The 25,428-nt window shown below is 44.1% G+C and overlaps 1 protein-coding gene across 1 annotated transcript in view; it reads right to left on the minus strand.

The window, feature by feature from the left end:
* C6H12orf75 (chromosome 6 C12orf75 homolog) overlaps positions 1-25,117 on the minus strand; it is a 37,314-nt gene extending 12,197 nt beyond the window's left edge. Inside the window, exons 1-2 of the mRNA XM_032346518.1 lie at positions 24,646-25,117; positions 10,737-10,761 (exon numbers count right to left, since the gene is read on the minus strand). Coding sequence (XP_032202409.1) covers positions 10,737-10,761; positions 24,646-25,102 — 482 coding nt within the window. The 5' untranslated portion in view covers positions 25,103-25,117. The remainder of the gene's footprint in view (positions 1-10,736; positions 10,762-24,645) is intronic.
* Positions 25,118-25,428: the final 311 nt, after the last annotated feature.

Genomic DNA, 25,428 nt, shown 5'->3' on the forward strand with positions numbered 1-25,428 from the left:
CAACAGGGTCCATCGCACAGTTGTGCCCAGGACAAAGGAGCAAAGTAGGGCTAACAGACTCGAATTTATTTTAACGAGTACACGCTCCACTTTCCGGTTACGGGTAAGCCACTCTCTGCAGAGCACACTTGGGGGAGGCACTGGTGTTCTCCAGAGGGAGCAGGGCTGAAAGCCTGCAGGGAAGTGGCTTTCTCTGGTATCAAGACAGTGTTTTGTTTGTTTCTGATCCTACACAGCATTTGGAAATGTGGGGAAAGTGATGTAATCTTCGAGAAGAAAATGTTAACAGTGAAATCATCTTAATCATAAGCTCACCTCCCATCTTATGAGGAAAACCTTTTAAGCCACAGGAACCTTCCTAACTGACATGTGGAACACATATGAACAATTCTGAACCAGGTTTAAGAAATGCAGTGGGCATTTCATCAAAATTGTGTCTCCTTTTTTTTTTTTAATTTTATTTATTTATTTGACAGACAAAGATCACAAGTAGGCAGAGAGGCAGGCAGAGAGAGGGAGGGGGAAGCAGTCTCCCCGCTGAGCAGAGAGCTCAATGCAAGGCTTGATCCCAGGACCCTGAGATCATGACCTGAGCCAAAGGCAGAGGCTTTAACACACTGAGCCACCCAGGCGCCCCAAAATTGGGTCTCCTTTTGTTGGCAAAGATTTAGCTTCTTTATCAAAGACTAGTTGCTCGCAGGGAAAGCCTGTGTTGAGGGTAAAGTGTCCCTCTGAGACTCCTGATAATTTCTTAGAGTAAGAGGACATGCTCACAGGCTGACCCCAGGCTCTAGGTCATGGCATCAACAACAACGTTTGCAGACACAAGGGTTACTGAGGGTGGACTACAAGTCAACGTATCTTCCCACTTTGGAGATGGTTGAAAAGATAAACTCTCGGTTGATAGTTTAAAATGACACACCCTTGCAGAGTAGTAGACTGTTTGGTGATCTCTGTCTCACTAAAATTGACCCAACCCATGGCCCTCCCACAGGCATGTCAGAAAAAGGGGGGAAAAAAAAAACCCAACCGACCAACGGCAACCACCACAATTAAGCTGGTGGTTGTATAACTTGAGGTTTCACAACTGCTTTCTTCTGTCTCAGCATCTCCATCGAATACTTCTAGCCTACTTCCTGTGAGCTTGCAGGCACCCGCCCTTCTCAGACGGAATGCCTAACTGATCCAGGCAACTGCACACCCATCTGCTTCAGACCAGCTCTGCAGACCTTTCCTAAATGAACCAGAGAGCCCGAGTTTCTCTCTAAATATAAACAAGCTCTGACTTCTTTAAAGTCAAGATTCCAGAAAATGGCCTGCCTCACAACCAGCTATGGGTCTGTGGTTGCTCTCTGGGGCAGGCTGGCTCCCTTCTGCCTCTCCTTTTTTGCATGAATATAGCTGCGAATGCCTGTTTAAAACCAAATATCCAAATAGAACACTTCAACTTTCTAGATGATTCTACTGTAATTTTCCACTTATCACTTCAGGATCACTTATCACGTTCATCTATCACTTTGATGGACAGAAACTTTATTTGGAGTGACTCTATAAAATATAAGCCACTACTTTTTCTTCCTCAGTAATACCTGGTAGTCAAAATATTTATGTCGCTGTATTTGCTTGGTTTCTGGGTTGCATAAAATAGCTATCCCTTGGGGCATCTGGGTGGCTCAGTTGTGATCCCGGAGTCCAGGGATAGAGGCCCATAATCGGGGAGTGGGGGGGAGGCCTGCTCAGCAGGAAGCCTGCTTCTCTCTCTCCCACTTCCCCTGCTTGTGTTCCCTCTCTTGCTGTGTCTCTCTCTGTTAAATAAATAATAAACCATTTTTAAAATAGAATAAAATAAAATAAAATAGCTATCTCAAGTGAACTAAAAAAAAAAAAAAAAGAAAGGTTTCAAAGATAAAATGATGAAACCATGGCACTGATTGTTACATGCACTTTCAAGAACAAATACAGATGACAACTATTAGCCAGCAGCCGGCCACTCCAATTAGCATCTCCTGCCTCACCCTGGCTACAGCAGGCCTTAAAATTCACAAAGTTCTCATTTCCCTGGCCTTTCAAGATAAACATAGCTATGTGGCAAAGAAAAGATTTATTTCTTACTTATTTATCAAGAAAAACGTTCTAAATATAGAACTGTTCTTATTAGCGATGATCTAAAAAGTAGAAAAGCAGCATGCAGTCTTTTCTTTTTCCGTATCTGCAGTATCGCTGAAGAGGCCAAATTTATTTGGTTTGTAAACAATAAAATTAAATATGGAAACGTCTGGAGACCGTGTGCATAACTCTAATTATCTATTTTTAGCTGCCATTCACAATAATATTTTGGAATAGGCTTATTAATTCACAATGTTTATTTCCTTGACACTACAGCTCTCCAGATAAAGTATAATCATTTAATCTTCTTTATAATATGTTCTTATGATGGCTCCTGCTTTTTTAGGATAATTTTAAGCAATTTTACCACTTAATTACATGTGATTTTGGACAGATTAATATTTTATCATTGACTATTTTGGAGTCTATGTAATCTCACTCATTTCTTCAAAATTCAAAACTTCCTTTGGACAGTCATCTTCAAATCTCTCTCTTTGTATGAGCCCTTGGCCAACAGGGGTCCCTTCCTTTCTTCCAGAATGTACTACCAGAAAATATGAATAACATTCACTCTTTGTCTGGAAGCAATGGACCAAGAGCCAATTTGCAATTTCCCTACCCTCCTTCTGCTCTCCTGAGAGGCACGCAGTGCTCAGGATTATTTTGGCATTGGCTGTAGAGGCGTCATTTGCTAAAGACAGGAATGTTCTCTCCACCTCCTTACCTTAAGAAACTTTGCTTTTCCCTCACGGTAACTCTTTGCTCGAAATATCCCAGTGTCTCCAAACAGAAGATGAAGCCAGCAGGCTCCCAACCTCCCCTCTGAGCTCCTTCAGATGGGGCCCGTTTCACCTTCACTGAAATCCTCTCCTCTGGGAATTGGAACCCTGCGACAGCAGCCCCAAATACCTTAAAGGTCGTTGGTCCTGACCCAAAGGTTTTCTTCTGAACCGTCATTATCTTAAATGATCTGAAATTCCATGAACATCACCCAGTCAACCTTCGCTTCACATTTTGCTGACTTGCGCTATTCCAACAACTTGTACTGCTACGTTAATAACTCACTCCCATGACCGCTCTGAGGAGCTTAGTTCCTGGAACTACTTCACCTCTGACATTTTACAGTAGACAATCTCACTCCCTGGAGGGGAAAAAAAAAAATCATCCTTCTGCTCTTGCCCCCTCCTGCCTGCCGCCATGCTAAGAAGCCACTCTTCCCCCTCTCCCCATTCCCCCATTCCTCAGCCAAACATTTTGCCAGTACTTGCTGGTCACCACCATCTCCGTCTGCCCTGGGAGGAACACACCCACCTGTTTTCTCCTCCTCATCCCAGTGCACTGGCCCTCCCTACCTAAGGAGAATCTGACCGTGTACTGATGGGCCGACAACGGGACTGTGTATTTCCTAACTTCAGCGATGGACTGGTTCTTCTACTGTCAGGTGTTCATAACAGAGCCTCTGCCAAGTCTTTTCAACAACACTGCGAACATCTGATAATCCTAGCTACTATTTATGGGCAGCAGGAAAGCATAATGCCAAGTATTATCCCGAGATACTAAATATACTGTACCAATAGCCATCACAAGCCTTGGGCAGTTACTTAACTTCTCTATGCCCCATATCCTCATTTGTAAAATGAAACATCATACTGTTTCCATCAGACTGTCATGGGTACAGAATGAGAGAATGCATAAAAATAATATATCATAATGCATAATCATTATATATATATATATATATATATATATATATATATATATGGAGGAGCTCTAGAAACAGAATATGATGATAAGGATAAAGATGGTTGCCCTGTACATTTGTTATCCCAATCTTATGGCCAAGATCACTGAGGACACAGTATCAAACAGCTGGTAAATGGTGGTAGGAAGTTCAAAGGCAGATCTCCCTGCTTCCAAAACGCATGCTTTTTCAATGCTATTTCCACACCATCCTCCTCAACCTCCTGCTACTCCACAGGGGAGGAGTAAGCCCTCGGGTTTGTAACGAGGACTAGAGATGGCTCAGCTGACAGGTGTATTGGGCATGAGAAATCCATAAAGGATTCCAAGGACACTCAAAATGAAACACTCGTAATTTCATTTTATTTAAGAGGTGGTGCTTCACAGTGTTTTGTTCATTCATTCCTAGATACTCTTCTCTATAGTTACTACCTTCCATAACAATAAAATAGCTTCGTCAAGAAAGGAGTCTTTATGAAATGTCACTATACAAGTGTTAAGTGAAAGACATGTTTGAATTACCTTGTTTAAACGGGAGTGGCTATGATCTTTTATTCTCAACAGCAAACATTAAATTAGTATCAACTTATTTCATGTTTTTTCTTACTAAAACACGTTTGTAATATTCCCATAAATTTTGCTTAAAATTTAAATAAAGAAATTTTTTTAATAACATGAAAACTGACCTACAGCAGAACATACTTTGTTTCTGCATGCCCAGATCTAAGTGCCCTCCATTTGGGTTACAGCTTCAGGATTTGTCTTTAGCCACGCCCCCAGACTCTGACTACCTGGTCAGGTGGAGCGAACTCTGCTGATTGACTCCAGTGGTGGGCACGTGTCCCAGACCTGGCCAATGAGAAACCCCCCTTCCCCTGGCTCATTGGTTGATTCAGAGGGAAGCAAATGACCTCATGCTGTGGCAGGGAGAGCCCAAGCCATAGGACTTTGGATCACACCACTGGGAAAGAGAAGCTGTTTTTCCACAGGAGTTATTAAGCTGATAAGAGATAAAAGATGACCATCTCCATCGCCACTTAAGGAAAGCTTCTAAAGTCGAGGCCAAGATAAGAAAGCAGCAATCAGTTTCTTCCTGTCATTGGATCACCTGGATCCAGCTGTGATTGGGGCCAAACCCCTGGAGCTTTTCCATTACACTCGCCAATAAATTCCTTTTTGTTTGTTTGTTTAGGCCAGTTTAAGCTGGATTTCTGCCATTTCCAACCAAAAATATCCCAATGCAACCTATTTGTGCCAAATAGCTAAGATAATTCACTGAAATAAAATAAAAGCATGGTTGATTTTTCCAGGTCTGTGAAAGCAGCCAAATGTTGTCACATTGATTCACATCTGTTTTATTTTGCATGTTACAGCGCTATGATTTAATTTTGAAAAGACAGAGAGAGAAAGAGAGAGTAAGACTCACTCACTGATATGCATGAGTCTGTGTTATGATGACTAAGTTTCTATACAAGCATACCTCAGAGATGATGCAGGCTAGCTCCCAGACCACAGCCATAAAACGAATTATCACAATAAAGCAAGTCCCATGAATTTCTTGGTTTCCCGTCGCCTATAAAAATTATGTTTTTATAACTACACAATACTATAGTTTATTAAGTGCACAATAACATTATGTCTACAGAAACAATGTATAAAACTTAAAATACGTTGTCGCTAAAAAATGCAAACAATCATCTGAACTTTCAGCAAGTCGTAATCACCGATCAACGAACACCGTAACAAGCCTAACAATGAAAAAGTTTGAACTATTGTGAGAATTACCCAAACGTGACAAAGACACGAAATGAGCAAATGCTATTGGGGAAAAGGCTCCAATAGATCTGCCTGATGCAGGACTGACACAAAGCTTCAATTTGTTTAAAAAAAAAAAAAAAAAAAAAGCATTATCCACAACGGGCAATGAAGCCAGGCACAGTAAAAGGGCCGATGGGGGGGGGGTGCCTGTTATCTTCACCCCTGCTTCCCTCCTCCTCTCGAGTTGGGCCCTCCCGCCTACTCTGGGATTCCCGTCCATCACAGATCCCCCTCCCTCACAGCAGACCCTTTCCCAAGCCACCCACAGCCTGGCTAACTCCACCCATTCCTACCCTCGAGTCCACGGTGTGTAAAAAAAATAAATAGAAAAAGCAAAACAAACATCCATATACAAAACCATCCATACACTCACCTGGGCAGAAACAGAAGAAATGAAGAAATGGGAGAAAAGCCTGTCAGATGTTAACAGCGCCTGTCTCTGCTGGTAGATAAGAGCCTATGTCTTCTTTTAAAAATATATATATATATTTCCCAAATTTTAAAGGTACTTCTTTTCTAACAGAAATATATTTTTTTAATGTTTCCTCTTTTTTTTTTTTTTAGCTTTTTTAAAGTTTTTACATCGATTCCAGTCAGTGAGCATACGGTAATGTGAGTTTCAGGCACACGATACCAGGATTCGGTACCCTCGTACATCAGCATCTCTAACCTGCTGACATCCTCCCCTCCCCTACTGGCAAACATGGTAAGAAGAGAGGCCACGCAGCTCTTCCCCGCTCCTCGCCCACTTCCATTCTCACTCAGCTATTACTCACACCCCTCGAGGGAAACCTCAGACCCCCAGTGCCCGTGTGGGCATCGCACCATGCCAGTGGCTTCTCTCCTCGCTTCAGCCCGGCTGACCTCCTGGGATGATCCCCCATCCCTTCCCTGGGCTAAGGTTTGAAACTGCAGCGTGAGCCTCAGATTTTCCTCTCCTTTCCTTCCCTGTTCTGTCATCCAACAGATCTCAGTCATACTACAAGTGTACTTCGAACGCTCGGCCCTTCTCTCTCCCATTCTACTGTCCACAGTCTGTCCCTCTGGTGGCCTCACCACCTCCTTCCCTCCCTGTGTCTCCTCCCTTCCCCCGCCTCACACACTGCTCTGCTTTGGCAGTTAGCGCCCTAACACTCAAACAGAATCATCGCATCCCCCACACACTCACCTTAAAATCCCTAATGGCTCTTGACTGCATACAGTATCGAATGAAATTATTGACCTGGCGCCGAAGGCCCCTCACAAGCCAATTTCAGCCCCGTGGCCTCATGCCTCATCTCTGTGGAGCATGCCCCAAGGTCTCCAGAACAAACCCACAGGCTCCTTGCAGGGGAGCTGAGGCTCCCTTACACCCATGAACCTCTTGCCATGCTCTTTCCTCTGCTCCGGGCTGCCATTCTCCCTTTCTCTGCACGAACTCTTATTCATCCCTCAAGACCCAAACTGGCATTAAATTCTGACTATCTCAATAATTAGCACTTATCACACTGTATTTTGGTCCCCAGTAGACACTAACCTACTTAAGGGCAGAAGTGTCATTTTATCTGTTATTATATCCTGGCTTCTTGCTTACAGAAAATGGGCAAATAAACAGGAAAGAGGAGAGGGATAGTAAACATCACAAACCTTCCCTACAGAATGGATTTTGTGTTATATTAAGAGGGTAACTACAGTATTTCTCTCTTCTGAAAATAACCATAATTCCCCCCAGCAAAAGACTTATGTCGCCTGTATAATTCGGTGGTGGCTCTATGTGAAGTTGTGTACTTCTTAGCACCCATTATGTGATTTTGGCCACTTCTTTGGGATGGGATCAGTCTCTCCAGATTAAAAAAGAAATTTTAGATCTTTATAATAAAGTTTAAACTGTCTTCATTTCTTAGCTGTTCATTCATAGTTAAGACTTACAAATCTGTACCTTCATCTTTAAAAAAAAAGAACATGTTTGAATATAGCTTTTGTGCAAGGAAAAATAATATTATGATATTCTTTCAACTTTTTCTAGTTTATTACATTTATTTCTAAAAGGGTCAATTATTAAATAAAATTATATCTCTCTAGGACATAAATTGAGGTATATACAGTTACAGAAAATTTAAAGATAGAGAATTCGGGATTTCAAAAAGTAATTAAGCAGCGTCTCACATCGTGGAATAGTTAATTTTGTTGACAAGGGCATCATTAAATTCTACTAGAAATTTCCATGCCTCTAAAAGAAAGGAGTCAAGATATCAATCTCTCCCTGAATAGGAATGATGGGACCCCTCAGCAACTATTCACTAAACACCACATTCAAAACACGGTATTAATAACCCCGGGAGACATGCAGAGGAGTAAGGTATTTCACTTCCCTCAGTGCCCAAGAGGGACAAGAAGATAAATAACCACAATGCAAGCCCCATCTGATGTCTCATAAGAAAGGGGCAGGGGCTCCTGGGTGGCTCAGTGGGCTAAAGCCTCTGCCTTTGGCTGAGGTCATGATCCCAGGGTCCTGGGATCGAGCCCCACATCGGGCTCTCTGCTTGGCAGGGAGCCTGCTCCCCATCCTCTCTCTCTGCCTGCCTCTCTGCCTACTTGTGATCTCTCTCTGCCAAATAAATAAATTTTTAAAAGTAACAAAGTAAAAAAATAAATAAATAAAAGGGGCAAATGCTCTAAAAGTTCAGAAGAAAAAGACATTCTATCCAGTTGAGAGGTCCAAGAAACTCTTCTTGCAAAGAACAAGACAGAAACCCTGAAGAACAACTAGCATTTTTTTTTTTTTTTTTTTACAAATAGAATTGAGAAAAAGGCCATTGCAGGCAGAGAGAATAGCAAAAACGGAGGCAGAACCTGGGAGGTCAGCCTGGGCCCCTGCGCGAGGTCTCAGAGGGCGGGACATCAGCTCACCTCTCATCCTTGGCCTTGCTCACTCCGAACGCAGGCTTCCTTCCGACTCATGCAGAGCCCGTCAGAGAAAAGCTAAACACATAAATGATCTTCCTGTTCCCAAAGGATTTGGGGCTCCGTCTAGCGGGCAATGGAGAGTAATTTTAAGTTTTTTGAGCAAAGGCCCTACAAGGCCAGGGGAGTGCTTGAGGTAATGAATCCGGCAACCATGCAGAGACATGGAAGGAGGGGCCTGGAGAGCCCAGATACACAATGAAACCAACAAGGTAAAGACACTGATGAACTTGTGGTTGTTACATGCTTTGGTAATAAACTCAGATACTGCAACCAGGAGTTTGAAACAACGAATATTGCTTCTTGGGTACAGAAAGTCCCATAGAAAATACATATTTAACTCCTGGAAAACCTTCCAATGCCATTCTCATCTTCTATGAATTCCTCTTTGTCATAATAATAAATCTGACTCTGTTTTTGATGTTTGACCACTGACAGCTTTCAAGTCCAACCACCCCCCCCCTTCTGCCTCACAGCCGTGCAAGCTGATTAGGAAGCCTGGGAATTCCTTCCTTTGTGCTGGTGGGAACGATAAAACCAGGCAAACCTCTCCCCATGCATAGGACCCCTCGAGGAGGCCCACTCCCAACCACAGTTAAAACCAAAGCCACTCCTGCCTCCCCTTCCTTCACTCAACATGAATGGGCCAGTTGGGGGCCTGCCCTTTTCCCCCAGAAAGCCTCATTACATGTGAGCGAGAAATCATCTTGCCCTCCTTGATGTGTGTGTGTGTGTGTGTGTCACACTATCAGTCTTAACGTCCAAACCAACTAAGCAGCGTCTCCCATCGTGGGTGGGTGGGGCAGGGGTCCATCCACTCTCCACAGAGTAAATAGAGAACTACTGCAATGTCCTTACTGTTCTAGATGAGATATGGAAAGATGCAGACATGGGCCATGACGGAAATTCTGGAAGGGCTCCTGAGCTCTCAAAACCTCCCTCTGGGAGACAGCTGCCCTTGACTTAATGTCCCGAGGTATAAATATCAACTCAGTATTGACTACACCGAATGGTCATACGTATTCACCCAAATACCTGGTCACCAGATTTAAACCAATCCCATGTGTGTTTGGTACCTGCGTGCCCCAGCCTCTCCCCACTGGCTCACTCTAACACAGTCACAGGAGCTATGTGCTTAATGAATTCTCCCATATCCGCTTGTTTTCAATGAGAAGAAATCTCAGCACAAGTTGGGAAGGAAGCACAATTAAATGTTTCCCTCGGTTAAAGTTGTAACTTACAGTGCTAGGGCTACAGAAAGGCAACATAAATAGTAATGGAATAAATAATAACACAGTGATATTCTTCAAATAGCGCTTTAGTTATAAACTAGATGCTAATCTTGATTTTTGCATAACAGAGAATGTATTCCCGTATCTTTTCAGGCATACCTACACCTATTGAAAGACCACAGTCTTTGGGGTAAATACCCAGGAGTGCAATTGCAGGGTCATAGGGAAGTTCTATTTTTAATTTCTTGAGGAATCTCCACACTGTTTTACCCCAAAGATACAGATGTCGTGAAAAGAAGGGCCATCTGTACCCCAATGTTTATAGCAGCAATGGCCACGGTCACCAAACTATGGAAAGAACCAAGATGCCCTTCAACGGACGAATGGATAAGGAAGATATGGTCCATATACACGATGGAGTATTATGCCTCCATCAGAAAGGATGAATACCCAACTTTTGTAGCAACATGGACGGGACTGGAAGAGATTATGCTGAGTGAAATAAGTCAAGCAGAGAGAGTCAATTATCATATGGTTTCACTTATTTGTGGAGCATAACAAATATCATGGAGGACATGGGGAGTTAGAGAGGAGAAGGGAGTTGAGGGAAATTGGAAGGGGAGGTGAACCATGAGAGACTATGGACTCTGAAAAACAATCTGAGGGGTTTGAAGTGGCGGTGGGGTAGGAGGTTGGGGTACCAGGTGGTGGGTATTATAGAGGGCACGGATTGCATGGAGCACTGGGTGTGGTGAAAAAATAATGAATACTGTTTTTCTGAAAATAAATAAATTGAAAAAATTTTTAAAAAAAAGAAAAAAAAAGAAAGACCACAATCATGAAAACCAGTGTCTTCCTCAAAAAAGAGTTTAGAAAATCATAATATTAACTACTTACACATCTTTAGCTGCTCCTGCAGGGCCTAGGGAGGGAAAAAAATGTTTGCATTATTGTGACAGAATTATAACAAAAATGTGAGACCCAATACCCATCTAAAATAATCTAAAAGAGACAAGTTGAAAATATGCCTTTTAAAAAGATCGTCTCAAAAGAAAGAAAGGAGAAAGCAGGAAAATCACATTAAATCAATTCACACAAAATTACATTCAAATTTTACATTTTGAATTTATTCTGCCCATTTTTAACAATTCCTCTAATTTTTAAGGTGTCGGTTCTGGAAAGGATCACCTCATCCAATCCCTTTATTTTAGAGATAAACTGACAGAGTCGGGAAGTATTTTCATTTCAAAGTCACCCGCCTTCTAAGCCGGTGTCCACAGGGCCACAGGGCACTAACCAGGGCACTAACTTGGAAAGCGAAGTTACAAGACAGAATGGAGGTGATATCCTCAGTCAATGAGAAGCCTCAAGGACACCAGCCTAGCTCTAGGGAGTTACCTGCCCTTCTAATTCTGCTGCTGTTTGCTACTGAACCCTCCCACCCCACCCCACCCCCATTTTTTGCTTCCCACCCACGTGCCAAAAACACCCTGTCTCTTTCGGACCCCATGCCTAGCATTCATCATAGATTCGCTGCCACATGCAGTCGGTCCCATTTCCACGCTTCCTCCTCCCACTAGCCTCATCTGAGCAACACAGACCTTGGTTCTAACTTGACTAGGCATGTAGTATTTAGTGTCTTTTAACCTCTTAAAACCCCCCTTCCCTCCCTTGTGTCAAATGAGGATAATGAGAGTTAATACACAACAGAGAGAATAAATGGAATGACCACTGGTGAGACAGTTATTGAAAATGGAGCTGGGGATGCTCGGGTGGCTCCGTCGGTTAAGCCTCTGCCTTCAGCGCAGGTCATGATCCCAGGGTCCTGGGACGGAGTCCCCGCGTCGGGCTCCCTGCTCAGTGGGGAACCTGCTTCTCCCTCTCCCTCTGCCTGCCACTCCCCCTGCTTGTGCGCTCTTGCTCTCTGACAAATGAATAAAATCTTTTTTAAAAAATTAAAAAATAAGTGGAGCCGGGAGGACACTGAGGAGGCAAGGCTCGTGCCCATCTTCTGTCCCAAATTCTCAGAAGTTTTTTGCTGAACTCAGCTGAAAGCCAAGGCACCTACTTACATCATAACAGACATAAACAGACTTTCTAACACGAGCGTTACAACCAATCACATGTAGTTTAATATAACTGTATTTAAACGAGAACCAAACACCTTTTCTTCAAATCGATTTATGTACGTCTTCTCTTTCCTCTTTAAAAATTCTACACTCCTTTGTCTGTCTCTCCAGAGCATGTAAACGCTTCAGTATAGTCTCCTGGATTGCAATCCACTAAGACCCCAAACGACCACATAAATATAATTTTGCAGCTTGCAGTTTTGTCTTTTGTTACTTGACATGACTGTGAAGATTTGTTTTTTTTTTAAAGATGCATGTCAACACTTAGCACAAAGTCTGGTACCTAAAAGTAGCTCACTAAATTGTTATTATTAGCAGTCAAATTAACTAGAAATTAATATCTCAATTTCCGTATCTATGAAATGGGAATTAAAGTAATCTCTGCCTAAGTCACACAGAGGTGAAAATAAAGAAAGATGTGCTACACAGTAAGCAAATAAGCCTATAGGAAAGTCACTGCCAAAACTGCAACAATTGTACCCTGGTGATATGAACTTAAAATCTGTTAATCCTGTAAATTCAAAGCAGAGGACAAAGATAATGAACAGTATGCCTCAAACAAAATTTTTTTTCCAAACGTCTTCCCCCATTCTGTAGGCTGCCTTTTAGGTTTTTTGTTTGTTTGTTTGTTTTGATTAACATATAATGTATTATTTGTTTCAGGGGTGCAGGTCTGTGAATCATCAGGCTTACACACTTCATAGCACTCACCATAGTACATACCCTCCCCAATGTCCATAAAGCAGCCACCCTCTCTCTACCCCCACACTCCCCAGCAACCCTCGGTTTGTTTCCTGAGATTAAGAGTATCTTATGGTTTATCTCCCTCCCTGGTCCCATCTTGTTTCATTTCCCCCTCCCTTCCCCCCACAAACCCCTGCTCTGCCTTTCAAATTCCTCATGTCTGAGAGATCATATGATAATTGTCTTCCTCTGATTAACTTTTTTTGCTCAGCATAATACCCTCTAGGTCCATCCATGTCCTAGCAAATAGCAGGATTTCACCCTCAAACAAATTCTTGTAAGGCTCTGACCAAACCTTAACTTCATAATGAACCTCATTCCTTTTTTTAAGGAAAGATTAACATTTCTATGTCACAACAATCATTAAAATTGTATAAACAAAAACTGTTTTCGGGTGCCTAGATGGCACAGCCAGTTGAACGTCCGACTCTTGGTTTCAGCTCAGGTCGTCGTGATCTCAGGGTCCTGGGATGGAGGCCAACGTCAGGCTCTGTGCTCAGCGTGGAGTCTGCTTGAGATTGCCCCTCCCACTCACGCTGTCTGTCTGTCTATCTCTCTCTCTCAAATAAATAAATAACTTCTTTGGAATCTGAGATCATAAAACAAAACAAAATCCTAAAATTAAAAAGAAAAAATCTTAACATAAGAACAGAGGAGTGTTTTAATAGGAAAAAATAAGCAAAGGATGGGTGCCCCCGAAAATCCATGCAAGTGAATGTTTTATTCCAGAGTCAAAAAAAAGCATGGGAATCTGGTAGAAAGTCTAGAAAGAAAGTACTATCCTGATTTCCGTATTTTCATGTTCATGGAAAAGTACAAAGAACATTTCGGGGTTTTGTCATAGACAGGGGATGGGAGAACTAAGAGGGGTCAGAAACTTTGATTCTGCAAAGTCTTACAGAGAGAAGAAAGCAGAGACCATAATGGGACTCTGAGTCCTCTGCAGAGAGGAAGGGCCACCGAACAGAATCCACAGAGAGAGCAGAGGGGACAGAAGCCATCCCACTCCGTCTCAGGGAGGGCCCCAGAGTGGCACGGAATGGGAAGCCAAAGACACACACAAAGTCCTTGCTCAGATCATTCATTCAAAGGTCACAAAATCACCGCTTCGGTTTCTAATACTGGGCACATAAAGGCAGCTGAGAGGACAACGCAAGGGTAATGTGCATGTAACTAGTTTCAAAACAGCAACATGTTGTCTAATGAGCACTGATTTTAATCAGCCACCAGGAACCCTCCATCCACTTCAAATGATTGCTCCGGGTGCCAGGCACCCTCAGAGCCTCTTCCCTGCTGGGATCACCATGCAGCATCCCAGCGGGAACCCTGGCAGATGCCTGGGGTTACCTTCCAATAGGAAGTCTGCACACCATTACTTCTGTTCTCAAACGTCCTTCATTTAAAGAGCACCGTCTACTTAATACGTGCAATGGTGGGGTGGGCAAAGATATCAGAAACACTACATCAGGTATGCAGGTCTTGTAATATGTATGTAATATGTTGTAATATGTATGTAATATATGTTGTAATATCCATTTTTTTTAAAGGACAGAAATGTGCATCTTAGAAGGAAGGTAGCATGGTATCATTAAGGATAAGCTTATAATCAGGATAGGTAGAATACGACTCCCCAAAATACAACTTGTCAGAGTAGGGAAAAAAAAATGTGCAACTGTTGGAAACCCTTGGCAAAACTACCGGAATATGTAGGTATATAAAATGTAAAACAGCTCTTCGTTCTGCAAAAGTATAAAATCATAAAATCAATAAATAGAAGAAAAATCATATTACCTTCACTACAACCTTGTAATCACACTTCACCTATATATTGATTAACCAGATGGAGATCTCTAGAGAATTCATGCAAAAAAACAAAAAAAAAACAAAAAACAAAAACAAAAACACTTTATTTCAAACAATTCAGAGCAGCAAAATCCCATTTGCTTTAAGTTGTGTTTATGGTTTACGTGACTTAGCCTTTGCTAAACATTTATTTATAATGTCATCTAATTCTTTCCGGGCCCCTGGGATAGAGTATTGATTCCTGATATCACCACTTCATTTCCTGCCAAAATGACTCTTTACTGTTTAAATGTAGCCTTGATGTATTCACATAACGGCTCAGAAGAAGCAGAGATGGGGGAAAAGCAATAATGCTTCTTACAGAATGAAAGCACCACAAAGTACATAAGACTAACAATTTGATGACTAGTTTCCAAAACCGTATAAAGAAGGATAATTTTAAATAACATGCTAAAAAAGAGAAGGGGGAAGGCTTGTTCTCAGAAAAGTATTATATGCAGTTTCAGTGACAAAAAAAAAAAAAAGGAATTATAAATGGCGAGGGTCTGTAAGGAAGAACATTTCCTTCTGAAGGTAGGAAACAGTTAAACATTGTTGGCTGTTCAGAAGGAAACCAAGACTGTGTAGACCTTCAACTTTACACACTTCAGAAGATTTTAATATTTTGTTTATGAGTCTCAAAGTCAAAAGTCTCAGTCACTTCAAAAGGCACAGCAAACCCAATTATTCAAATATTCAAAAACCTCAATCTGATATTGTGAGGCTTTAGAGAGATATTTGGGCTTTGCCCCCTCTTTCTGTCACAAAACATCTAAAATCTTTGGAATTCCCTGAGTGATAAGGGTAATAGGAGCCTCTTCCATTCCAGTGAAGAGACTCCTAACGGGACCCAGGATAGCTTCAGGATGGGGCACTGGTCACCAAAAAAGCCAAGTGTTGTTAGAAGCTTGGTACTGCTGTCCCTGTCCCTGTCCCCAGGGAAGGGAGAGGAGCTGGAGACTGAGTTAACCCCCAATAGCCAGTGATTCCACCAACAGACCCATGTAATGAACCCTGCATAAAAAGCCCTAAACAATGAGGCTCTGAGAGCTTCTGAGCTGGTGACCACATCCATGCGGCAAGAGGGTGACACACCCCAACTACATGGGGACAGAGATTCCTACGCTCGGGACCCTTCCAGACATCACTCTATGTCCATCTGGCTGTTCATGTGTGTCCTTTACAAATAAACTGGTGAATTTAAATCCAAAAGTAAAGTGCCTTCCTGAATTCTGAGCCATTCTAGCAAATCATCCAATCTGAGAAAGGGTGCTGTGGGAACCCCCAGATTTGTTGCCAAGTTGGATAGAAGTGGGAGTCATCTGGGGACCCAGTGCTTGCGACCGGTGTCAGAGGTGAGGCCACCTTGCGCAACCTTGTCCTTAAGCCTCCAGGTAGTGCCAGAAGTGAAGCAGATCGTGCGACTCCCAGCGGGTGTCAGAGAATCGGAAAGTTGGATTGCATCAGGAGGGAAAAAACCTCGCAGATGAGGTCTCCATGATTTTTAACGTGTTTTATGAAAATGCGGTGTCCTGAGAAGTCACTGAGCCTCCAAAAAACCTTGACGTGCTCTGTGAATCACACACCAAGAAGGGATTGCACAGCACTTGCTTCAGCAAATCATTCTGCACCCCGGGTATAGCCTGTAAGCTGTATTTCCAAATTTTCTAATTACCTCCCACTCCCAAAGAACTACAGGAAAACCTGTGGTAGTTTCATACAGCTGCTGTAAGAAATCCCCGACGACTAGGTGGCTTCAAACAAGAGAAGCCGATGCTCTCAGCCTTCTGGAGGACAGATGCATAAAAACAAAGGGTCCGCAGGTCCAAACTGCCACACACCCTTAGCATCCGTTGCTGTGAGCCTTGGTTCCTTGGCAGTCTCTGGCCCATGGCCACAAGGTGCACACTGTTGCTCCACCCATGCCCCCCCCCCCACCGCTGTCTCTCTGTGTAAGGACACTTACCAGTGGACTTAGGGCCCACCCAGATTATCTCAAAATCCTTAATTATATCTGCAAAGACCCTTTTTCCAAATAAGATAAGATTCGCACATTCCAAGGATGAGGAGGGAAACTTCTGTTTCGAGGCCACCATTCAGCCCGCTAAACCTTCTCATCCCGGTCCCCGCCCCCCCCCCATCCCTCCAAAAATTAAAATTATCTTTTGAAAAGAAATATATAGAAAAATTAATATGGGGGAGGCATTAAATTTAATGTAACATATCCTACATCCCACAAACATAGGCAAACCTATATTCCTAGTGCACGATAAAGCTAACCAGTTTCAAAACACTACATGGGGGGGGGGGAGGGCTGGGTGGCTCAGTGGGTTGGGGCCTCTGTCTTCAGCTCAGGTCATGGTTCCAGGGTCCTGGAATCAAGCCCCGCATCAGGCTCTCTGCTCAGCAGGGAGCCTGCTTCCCTTCCTCTCTCTCTGCCTACTTGTGATCTCTGTCAAATAAACAAATAAAATCTTTAAAAAAAAAAAAACACACTACACAGGGTCAGTAGTTTTAGGTGGATAGCGAGAACATCTTGGCTTCTATAGAAGATGTCTCTTTGCCATCTAATTGTTCTTACAAACTAAGAAGAGTGAGCTGTAGTGCCCAGTAGGTTTTCAGCACTGTTCCGATCTGTACATTTACCATTTCAAGTTTCCTCCCACATGCCAAGGTCTAACATAAAGAAAAGATATCTATTTCTTAAAAGAAAGGACACATCCGTTTCTACACTTGAAAAAACTAGCCTACTGACGCCTTTCTTCATCACGGTCCTGTCGCACTATATTGAATTTATGTAATAGACTGGAAATAGTCACAAGTAAATGAATTGCTAAGTTACATATTAAATTGTATTTCTATCTTCCGACTGAGTGGTGATAATTTAAACACATGCGTCAAAAGATAAAATTATGTACACGGAGAGTTTCTAAAAAGCACTAAAGATTTTCAGATCACTCTTCTCTTGGCATAAATGATCAGAAACATAAATGATTGTGGCTCTTGTGGGAAATAATAAAAATATGCAGGAATGTCCTACTCTATTTGTTTTGTAAAAGAAAAGAAAAGGCCCTTTGAGAACTGTATAAACTTAACTACAGAACAATAAACAAAATTCCCTTTAATTTTGACAGCTCATGATGTCTCCTCTGACCCATAATAGTTCCAAAACGATGTCATAGTCTCACTTTGGCCAAAAGAAGTACAACAACAGCTCTTAGTGCACCCAAAGCAAAGTTATTTTTCAAGAAGCCAACAAAAGAACTAGATTTGTAAGTCATTCTTTTCAATAAAGGAGCAAAAAATTCAGGTCAATGTGTCCTAGAAATATAAAATTCTGTTCATGAATATGGAAGCTCTTGCAGAAAAATCTCTTCATTTGTAGGTTGTTCTTATTGAACAGCTACACTTCAGGGAGCTAAAAATTAATAAAGACAGCCACAAAAGGACGGGCATAAGGTAAAGCAGTGACATCTGGCTGCTATATTATAATTCCAGCCACGTCTAATACTCAGCGGTAAGTGGTTTGTGGCTGAACTGAATACCTCATTGAGGTCACCTTCGTGACTCCTGTACGTGGCCCCAAGAGGTCACCTTCGTGACCCCTGCACAAGGTCACTTCTGGGGAGCTGGGACACATGAACGTCCTGATTCTGTCTCACCAGTGAAAAGTGCCTGGACAGAGGTTTTCCACATCTCCAGTCATTCACAGTCACTTCCAATGTGGAACCTCCAAGAGTATACTGATCACTTGCCTCTTCCTACCTTCCCTTTAGAGGCAGCAGAATCTTCCAGTTAACGAGGCATTAGTTTGGGTTCATGTTTATTTCACCCTCCCATGCAGCCCATCCTAAGCCTGGCTGTCCCAGGGGTCTCTGGCATCAATGCTTCCAGGCCCTTCTTACTGCCCTCACTCCAGACAGCCACTGCTGTAAGCCCACTCTTTTTTACACTAGTTACAAAGGTCTTCCCCTATATTTACAATAAACAGCATAGTGAGTACTCACAAAATAGACAAGGCACTGTTCTAAGCACTTTACTTACATAAATTCATTTTATGTTGGAGTCAATTCTATTCTTACTCCCCCAGTTACAGTTGAGAAAACCAACATATAGTTCAAGTTGAGTTGCCCAAGGTCACACAGCCGATAAATGACAAAAGCAGGATTCAAACTTGGGCCTTTTGGTACCAGAACCCACCCTCAACTCCGAGGCTTGGCTTTCCTGCCTGTCTGTCCACCTCACCCTCCATTCTACCCTCTCTTCCTTCCCAACACCCTATAACCAACATGAACCACTAAAGCCAGTCAGGCCAGACCTACTGCCCTGAAATAAACAGAGCCCACTTCTGTCCCTGTGATTTCACACAACACTAAGAATGCCCTTCCTTCCATTACCTGCTTATCTGAACAGTTACCTATTCTTCAGAAACAAATCAAGTGCCGCTTCTTCCAAGCAGTCTGCCCTGACTGCTTGAGGTTTTATTTTATTCTCTCCATTGCTATATCAATGACACAATTTAGGACTTCATTTTGCATCTTCGTTTCCCCAGTATGTTCATTCATTTGAACAACAACAACAAAAAAAAAATTGTTTGCAAGCCAGAAATTCCATTGAAAGTTTGGATCCTAGTCTAGAGGCTGAGGGTACAGCTGGGAATAAGATGCGGGAGGCTCTAATGAGGCATCTGGAGGAAATGAACAGAAGAGGCGAAAAATAAATAAACAAAATCAGCTCTCCAGCAAAGACAGTTTCAAACAGAGAAAACAACAGGAGTCAGTTCAGCACAGTTCGGGGAATTGAAAGAAGGATGGTGGGGTTGGGGTCTGGGGGCAGTGGCAGGGAAGTAGCAGGAGACACACGTGACTTCTAGGATGCTATCAACAAAATTTTATACTATGCCCTCGGCTCATGCTAAGCACAGTGGCAACATTTCGGTCCTACAAAACCATTTATAAATGTAAATTAAGGCTGGACCACAGAGCTACAGCAAAAGAAGGGAATGCAATTATCTACCTAATTGAAGATGAAAAGAAAACTAATCTAAATAATTGGATCCAAAAGGATTGTATTAACTCCCTGGGTACACTGACAAAATAGGATAAATAATTATTAAAATCCTCCTCTTCAGACTATTGTTATATAAATAGCAGAAGAACCATTACAGAAACATTCTGATAATAAACCGCCATGGAGTTATGATCAGACAGTTGCCAGTTACATTATCCCTGATAGAAAAACTACAACTAAAAAATTCAGTTAGCTATCATGAGTAGAACAGTTCTGAAGTAAGTCTTCTGCTGCAAAGAATGTCTACAGCCTTAGCCTGCACTGACACAGGCTATTGTAGATATTGGGAACCATCCAAACTTTTTAAGGGATTTTCTGATTTACCTGAAAAAAGATCGTCTGGCTTACATTACAGACTTGCTTACCCATCTGTATGGATGAGGTATAAAAGGGAATGGCTGACCTGTTCAGATCATTAGCTCAAATGCAGGGCTGCTCATTTCTCTGCCTAGGTAAAAACTATGTTCAAGGAAAAACAAAGGGACAGAGAATCTGATTGTTGAGAGAGAGAGATGGGGCTGGAGAGCAGAGAGAAATAGATTAAGAGCTCCCTGCGATACAGAAAATGGAACACTTTTACATTGGGTATTTAAGCCAGATGTTTCTCTATAGTGGAGGGGCCAGAATCTATTCAGGACAAACATACTGAATCTTCACTGAGTGGAAAATATAAGAAATCCTCCCACTACAGTTCTAGGTTGGGGAAATCAAATTCCTAGGTTGCGAGAGTGCTCTTACTAAAACAAGAAAATGGAGAGAGCTCTCATGCAATGGAAATTGTTCTCAAGACCTCATCTGGACCTACAGCTCCACTCGTCCCCGAAGCCTCCTTTGATTGAACAATATTATTCACCATGTCCCGGGCGCTTGCGTATTCTGTCATACTTTGCCTTGCTGCTGTTTTCCAATGGCTAATCTTCCTACCTAGACTATCAGCTTCTCAAGAGCATGAAAATTTGTTTTCATTCAACCACCCACTGGTGGCTGCCTAAGGCTTGCCTTACAAGTTCTTAGCAAAGTGCCACTCTCTGCAGGGAGAGGTCGACTGGGTGTAAGCTTACAGTTAGAAATCTTTAGGAGAAATCTAACCAGAATTATCTAGGGTCTGGGTGATCTGGGGCTGATTTCTTACGACAGTTGGATCATTTTACGGCAGATCAGTTTCTCCACCTATTGGACATACAGAATTAAATTTACTCAAGCACACTACTAAATATCTGTTTGTCATATTAACCAATTTCTCTAGACGAAAGCCAAGAAAGGCAGTTATTCAGATGGCTCAGGGAGAGGGCAAACAATGATCTCATGTTACCTGAATTTCTTACAGAGTAAAACAGGGTTTATAATAGAGATTTCAGGTTTAAGGGTCATATTATAATGTCCTGATGCCCCCTTGGAAGTAGATATGCCATGGTCTTGTAGAAAAATGATCAGGGAAAGCCATTTCACCTTCAACGTGGTACTATTCCACTACTCTATAATAATTACAGTTTACACAGCGCTTTCACTCTGTAACTCAGAAATGTGAAACGAAATGCTCCTAGCAACAAGCCCAGAACTGAAGTCAAGCTTGAGCCTCACTCTCCGGGCTCCAAGTTCAGCGCTCTTCCCACCTTCTCTTTGTATTTTGTTATTCATGTATCTATGGCTGGCTGGATGGATGGACTGACTGATTGCTGAAAAGCTTGAGTGTAACTATTGAATTGTATGATCCTGGGAAATTTCAGAAGTTGGGCATTGTAAATGGAGAACAGGAACAACATCTATTTTTTTTAAGATTTTTTATTTATTTATGGTCGGGGGAGCAGGGGGAGGAGCAGAGGGAGAGGGACAAGCAGACCCCACAATGAGCATGGAGCCCGATGCCGGGCTCCAGCCCAGGACCCTGAGATCATGACCTGAGCAGAAACCAGAGTCAGATGCTTAACCCACTGAGTCACCCAGGCGCCCCGTGACAACATCTATTTAATGCATTTATTTCATGCTGCTTGGGTTCAGGACCACACGATTGCAACTTGGTCAACAGCATATTTCATGCTGATGTCAACATTCACAACTGAAAAATATTCAAATACCTTTGCTTTGTGGCTTACTTTTCTTCATTTTACATATTTCCTTTCTGAAACTAAAGTCCTACCATGAGCTGACAGAAAAATTTCCAAATAACAATGACCGCATCCCACAGCTGGCCAGCTGGACTCTAGCAGGGCGTGTTTAGGGAATGACCTCTCAAAGACCAGGGCAGATCCTTCAACGAGGTGATGTGATAAGTCCCCCACTCATCACATTCCCTCCTTAATGTTGTACAGTCTGCCCTCTCTATCTGCCAACTCCCTGAACAAAACACAATTTTTAGCCAAGAGCAAGCTAGAGGAGACAACAACACGCTCCTCTCTGAACTGTCCTTCATAAACAGGCTGCCCAACAAGAAGGCATGCATGTGGAGTAGTTTTTTCAACGCAACTGTGTAGGGTATAAGGGATGTGCATTTAGAGAGGAAAAAAAAAAAAAGGTCAACCAAATATCTGTAAGGAGAATCCAATTTTCCCATTTTCTTTTTCTCCTTTTTTTTTTTTTAAAGATTTTATTTATTTATTTATTTGACAGACAGAGATCACAAGTAGGCAGAGAAGCAGGCAGAGAGAGAGAGAGAGAGGAGGAAGCAGGCTCCCCCTGCTGAGCAAAGAGCCCCATGTGGGGCTGGATCCCTGGACCCTGGGATCATGACCAGAGCCGAAGGCAGAGGCTTTAACCCACTGAGCCACCCAAGAGCCCCTGATTTTCTCATTTTCTGATAGTACCATTTCCAAATTACCTTATCATCACTGATTTAGCAACAGTGCCCCCTCCATCCCCAGATCTAACAAGCAGTTCATTAATAAATAAAAATGTAAATGAACTAACCTAGCTCCACTTGAAAGGAAATGTTACAAATCCTTCCCATGATTTTTTTTTTAAATATGGATAACTGTTCTTAGCATTTTTTTTAAAAAAAAAAGATTTTTATTTATTTGATAGACAGAGATCACAAGTAGGCAGAGAGGCAGGCAGAGAGAGAGGGGGAAGCAGGCTCCCTGCTGAGCAGAGAGCCTGATGTGGGGCTTGATCCCAGGATCCTGAATCATGACCTGAGCCGAAAACAGAGGCTTTAACCCACTGAGCCACCCGGGGAACCCCTGTTCTTAGCCTTTTTAAAGAGAGGGTACCCATTGCAGTGGATGGTGTAGGACCCCAGTGTCTGTTAGATTGAGAAACACGAGGTCTGGTGTAGGTTTCCATGCAGAGCTTTCTGGCTGCTCTCAGAATCTCGTTTGCCCTTGTTGGCATAAGACACCAACCACGATAACCAACATATCTCACTGTTAAGTGAACAGAAAGGATTTCTTCTCCGGTGGCTCTCTGCATATATCAAGGAGGAGAATTTCATTCAAGATGGTAAAGATTAGGGGCGCCTGGGTGGCTCAGTGGGTTAAAGCCTCTGCCTTCGGCTCAGGTCATGATCTCAGGGTCCTGGGATCAAGCCCCGCATCAAGCCAGCATCAAGCCCCCAATCAAGCCCCACATTGCGCTCTCTGCTCAGTAGGGAGCCTGCTTCCTCCCCCTCTCTCTGCCTGCCTCTCTGCCTACTTGTGATCTCTGTCTGTCAAATAAATAAATAAAATCTTAAAAAAAAAAGATAATAAAGATTATCTGTAAGAGATCAACTTTTTGGTGAATCATCACCTGGGTTCATTCACAGCTCTAGGACCAGAACCCCACATATTTTAGTGTCTTCTCAGGAAAAGCAAAATATTCTGTGTGGTTACAGACAAAGAGGAAAAAGAAACTTGGCGGATTCACAGACCACAGAGCAGATTTCCACATCTGACCCCACTAAGTAAACGTCGAAATAAACTTTAAAATAAATAAACGAATAAGGCTTGAATGTTAAGCTCCATCTTCCACAGATGTCTGGGTTAAGGGAAGTGACAGGTCCAAGGTCACGAAGACTGAGAGGGCACCCATGCCAGTCTGCTAGGAAATACTGCAGCAAGAGACTGCTGTTTGCCTTTGCTGGGGTTTGGGGGGGGGGGGGGGGGTGGGAATAGGACGCCGCATCTGATTGATCTCAGTTGGAGGCGATGGGAGTTCTTTACCCGAAAGGATACTAACAGAGGCCAGCAGATCCTACTCAAAACAGATCCTGATTCTTAAATCAGGAGACACGAGCTGGGTTAAGAGAGAAGGCTGAGTTTTGGAGTAAGTCACTTAACACAAAGCCTGGCCGACTGGGGGATAGGAGATCTCGCCCGCCAATCAACAAAATGAAGTGGTGTAAAAGAAGTTCTAGTCTATTTTTCTAATGAAAAACATGTGAACAGATCACTGCTGATATAACTCTGTCACACTTATCTAAAACATCCTTAATACTGCAGCTTCTCGGAGGAAATCCTACACGCAGCCCAGCCGCTCTCAGGCATCAGGACAGACTCAGATGAATTTGGAGCCCGGCTCGCAGTTCCTCCCAACCCCACTGGCACAACCACCACCACCACCACAACCACGGCCGCCACCACCAAAAAAGTCCTGAATTGCTCTGCCGCACTTTCCTGTTGCAGCGTCAGGGTTCCGAGGGCCTGGCGCCGAGGTCTGCGGGGCGATCGTGGGAGCGGAGGGAGCGCATGCGGGCCACTGCCGGGAATCCTCTCCCCACCCGCCCCCGTGAGGGCACCGGGCGCCCCGCCGCAGGGGAGCCCCGCCGTGCGTCCTCCCCGCGCACCCTCCGCAGGATCGCCCTGCAGGCTCCCCTCGTCCAGGCGTGACCGCCCCCGCGCGGGGGAAATGCCCCGCTGCGGGTCCCTCCAGAAGCGGGCAGTCTGGCCCATCCACCCACCCCCGTCCCGAAAATGGGGACGGGGAGACGGGGTTGCGCGCCCTCCCTCCCCGGGTCCCCGCCGGCTCTCCGGGCCTCTTCCGCAGCTGCGGCCCGCCTGGCAGACCTCCCCGCCGCCCCCGAGTCCCCGGCCCACGCCCCCGCTCACCTCGGCCGGCGCCCGCACTGGTGGCGGTGGAGTTCCCGCAGCCCATCGCGCTGCTGGCCCGGGAAGCCGCGCTCGGGAGCTGGCTGCCGCTGATCCTGGGGGCGGAGACGGAGGCGGAGGGCGGCGCGCCCCGAACCGGAGGCCGGCGGGGGCGCGCGGGGCCGGGGGCGGGGTGGGGGGCGGTGCGCGGGGCCTCCCCCTTCCAGCCGCCGGGGCGTGTGGGCCAGGGCGCGGCGGGCGGGCGCGGACCGGGACGGAAACCGCCCGGCACCCCTCTTGCTAGCTGCGGTCTGGGTCCCCGCCGGACCCACCCGTCACCTCGGCAACCGCGGCGACGCCCAATCCCCGGCCTCCTTCGGGCTCTCCGGCCGGGCATTGGTCGTCGTGAAGAGGGGGCGGGAGTTTGAAGTGGGTTTGGGGGCGAGGGCGAGGTTGGGGGCGTGGCCGGCGCGGGCATGGGGCAAGCCGGAGGTCTGGGGATACCCACCTACCCACCGCCAGGCCCTCTTTGCCTTTTCTTCGCCGCTTCCCCTCCCTGCTTCAGGATGTGGGCAGGTGTGGAGGGGGCGGAAACACCTCTTTTGCATATGGGCGCCCAGTAAATGTTATCGAATGATATTCAGATCTGAAGTCAACCCCAAAATCCGTTCCTTCTTTAACAGAAAGCTAATGCAGCTCTGTTCCCCGATACACTTTGCTAAGAAAGAGCATGAAGTCTTCCGTAGGTCGGTCATACTAGCCTACCCCATTTTAATTGCATTTGCTGCAATTTCAATAGCCTGC

Source organism: Mustela erminea, chromosome 6, assembly GCF_009829155.1.
Source record: "Mustela erminea isolate mMusErm1 chromosome 6, mMusErm1.Pri, whole genome shotgun sequence".
Lineage (NCBI taxonomy): Eukaryota > Metazoa > Chordata > Mammalia > Carnivora > Mustelidae > Mustela > Mustela erminea.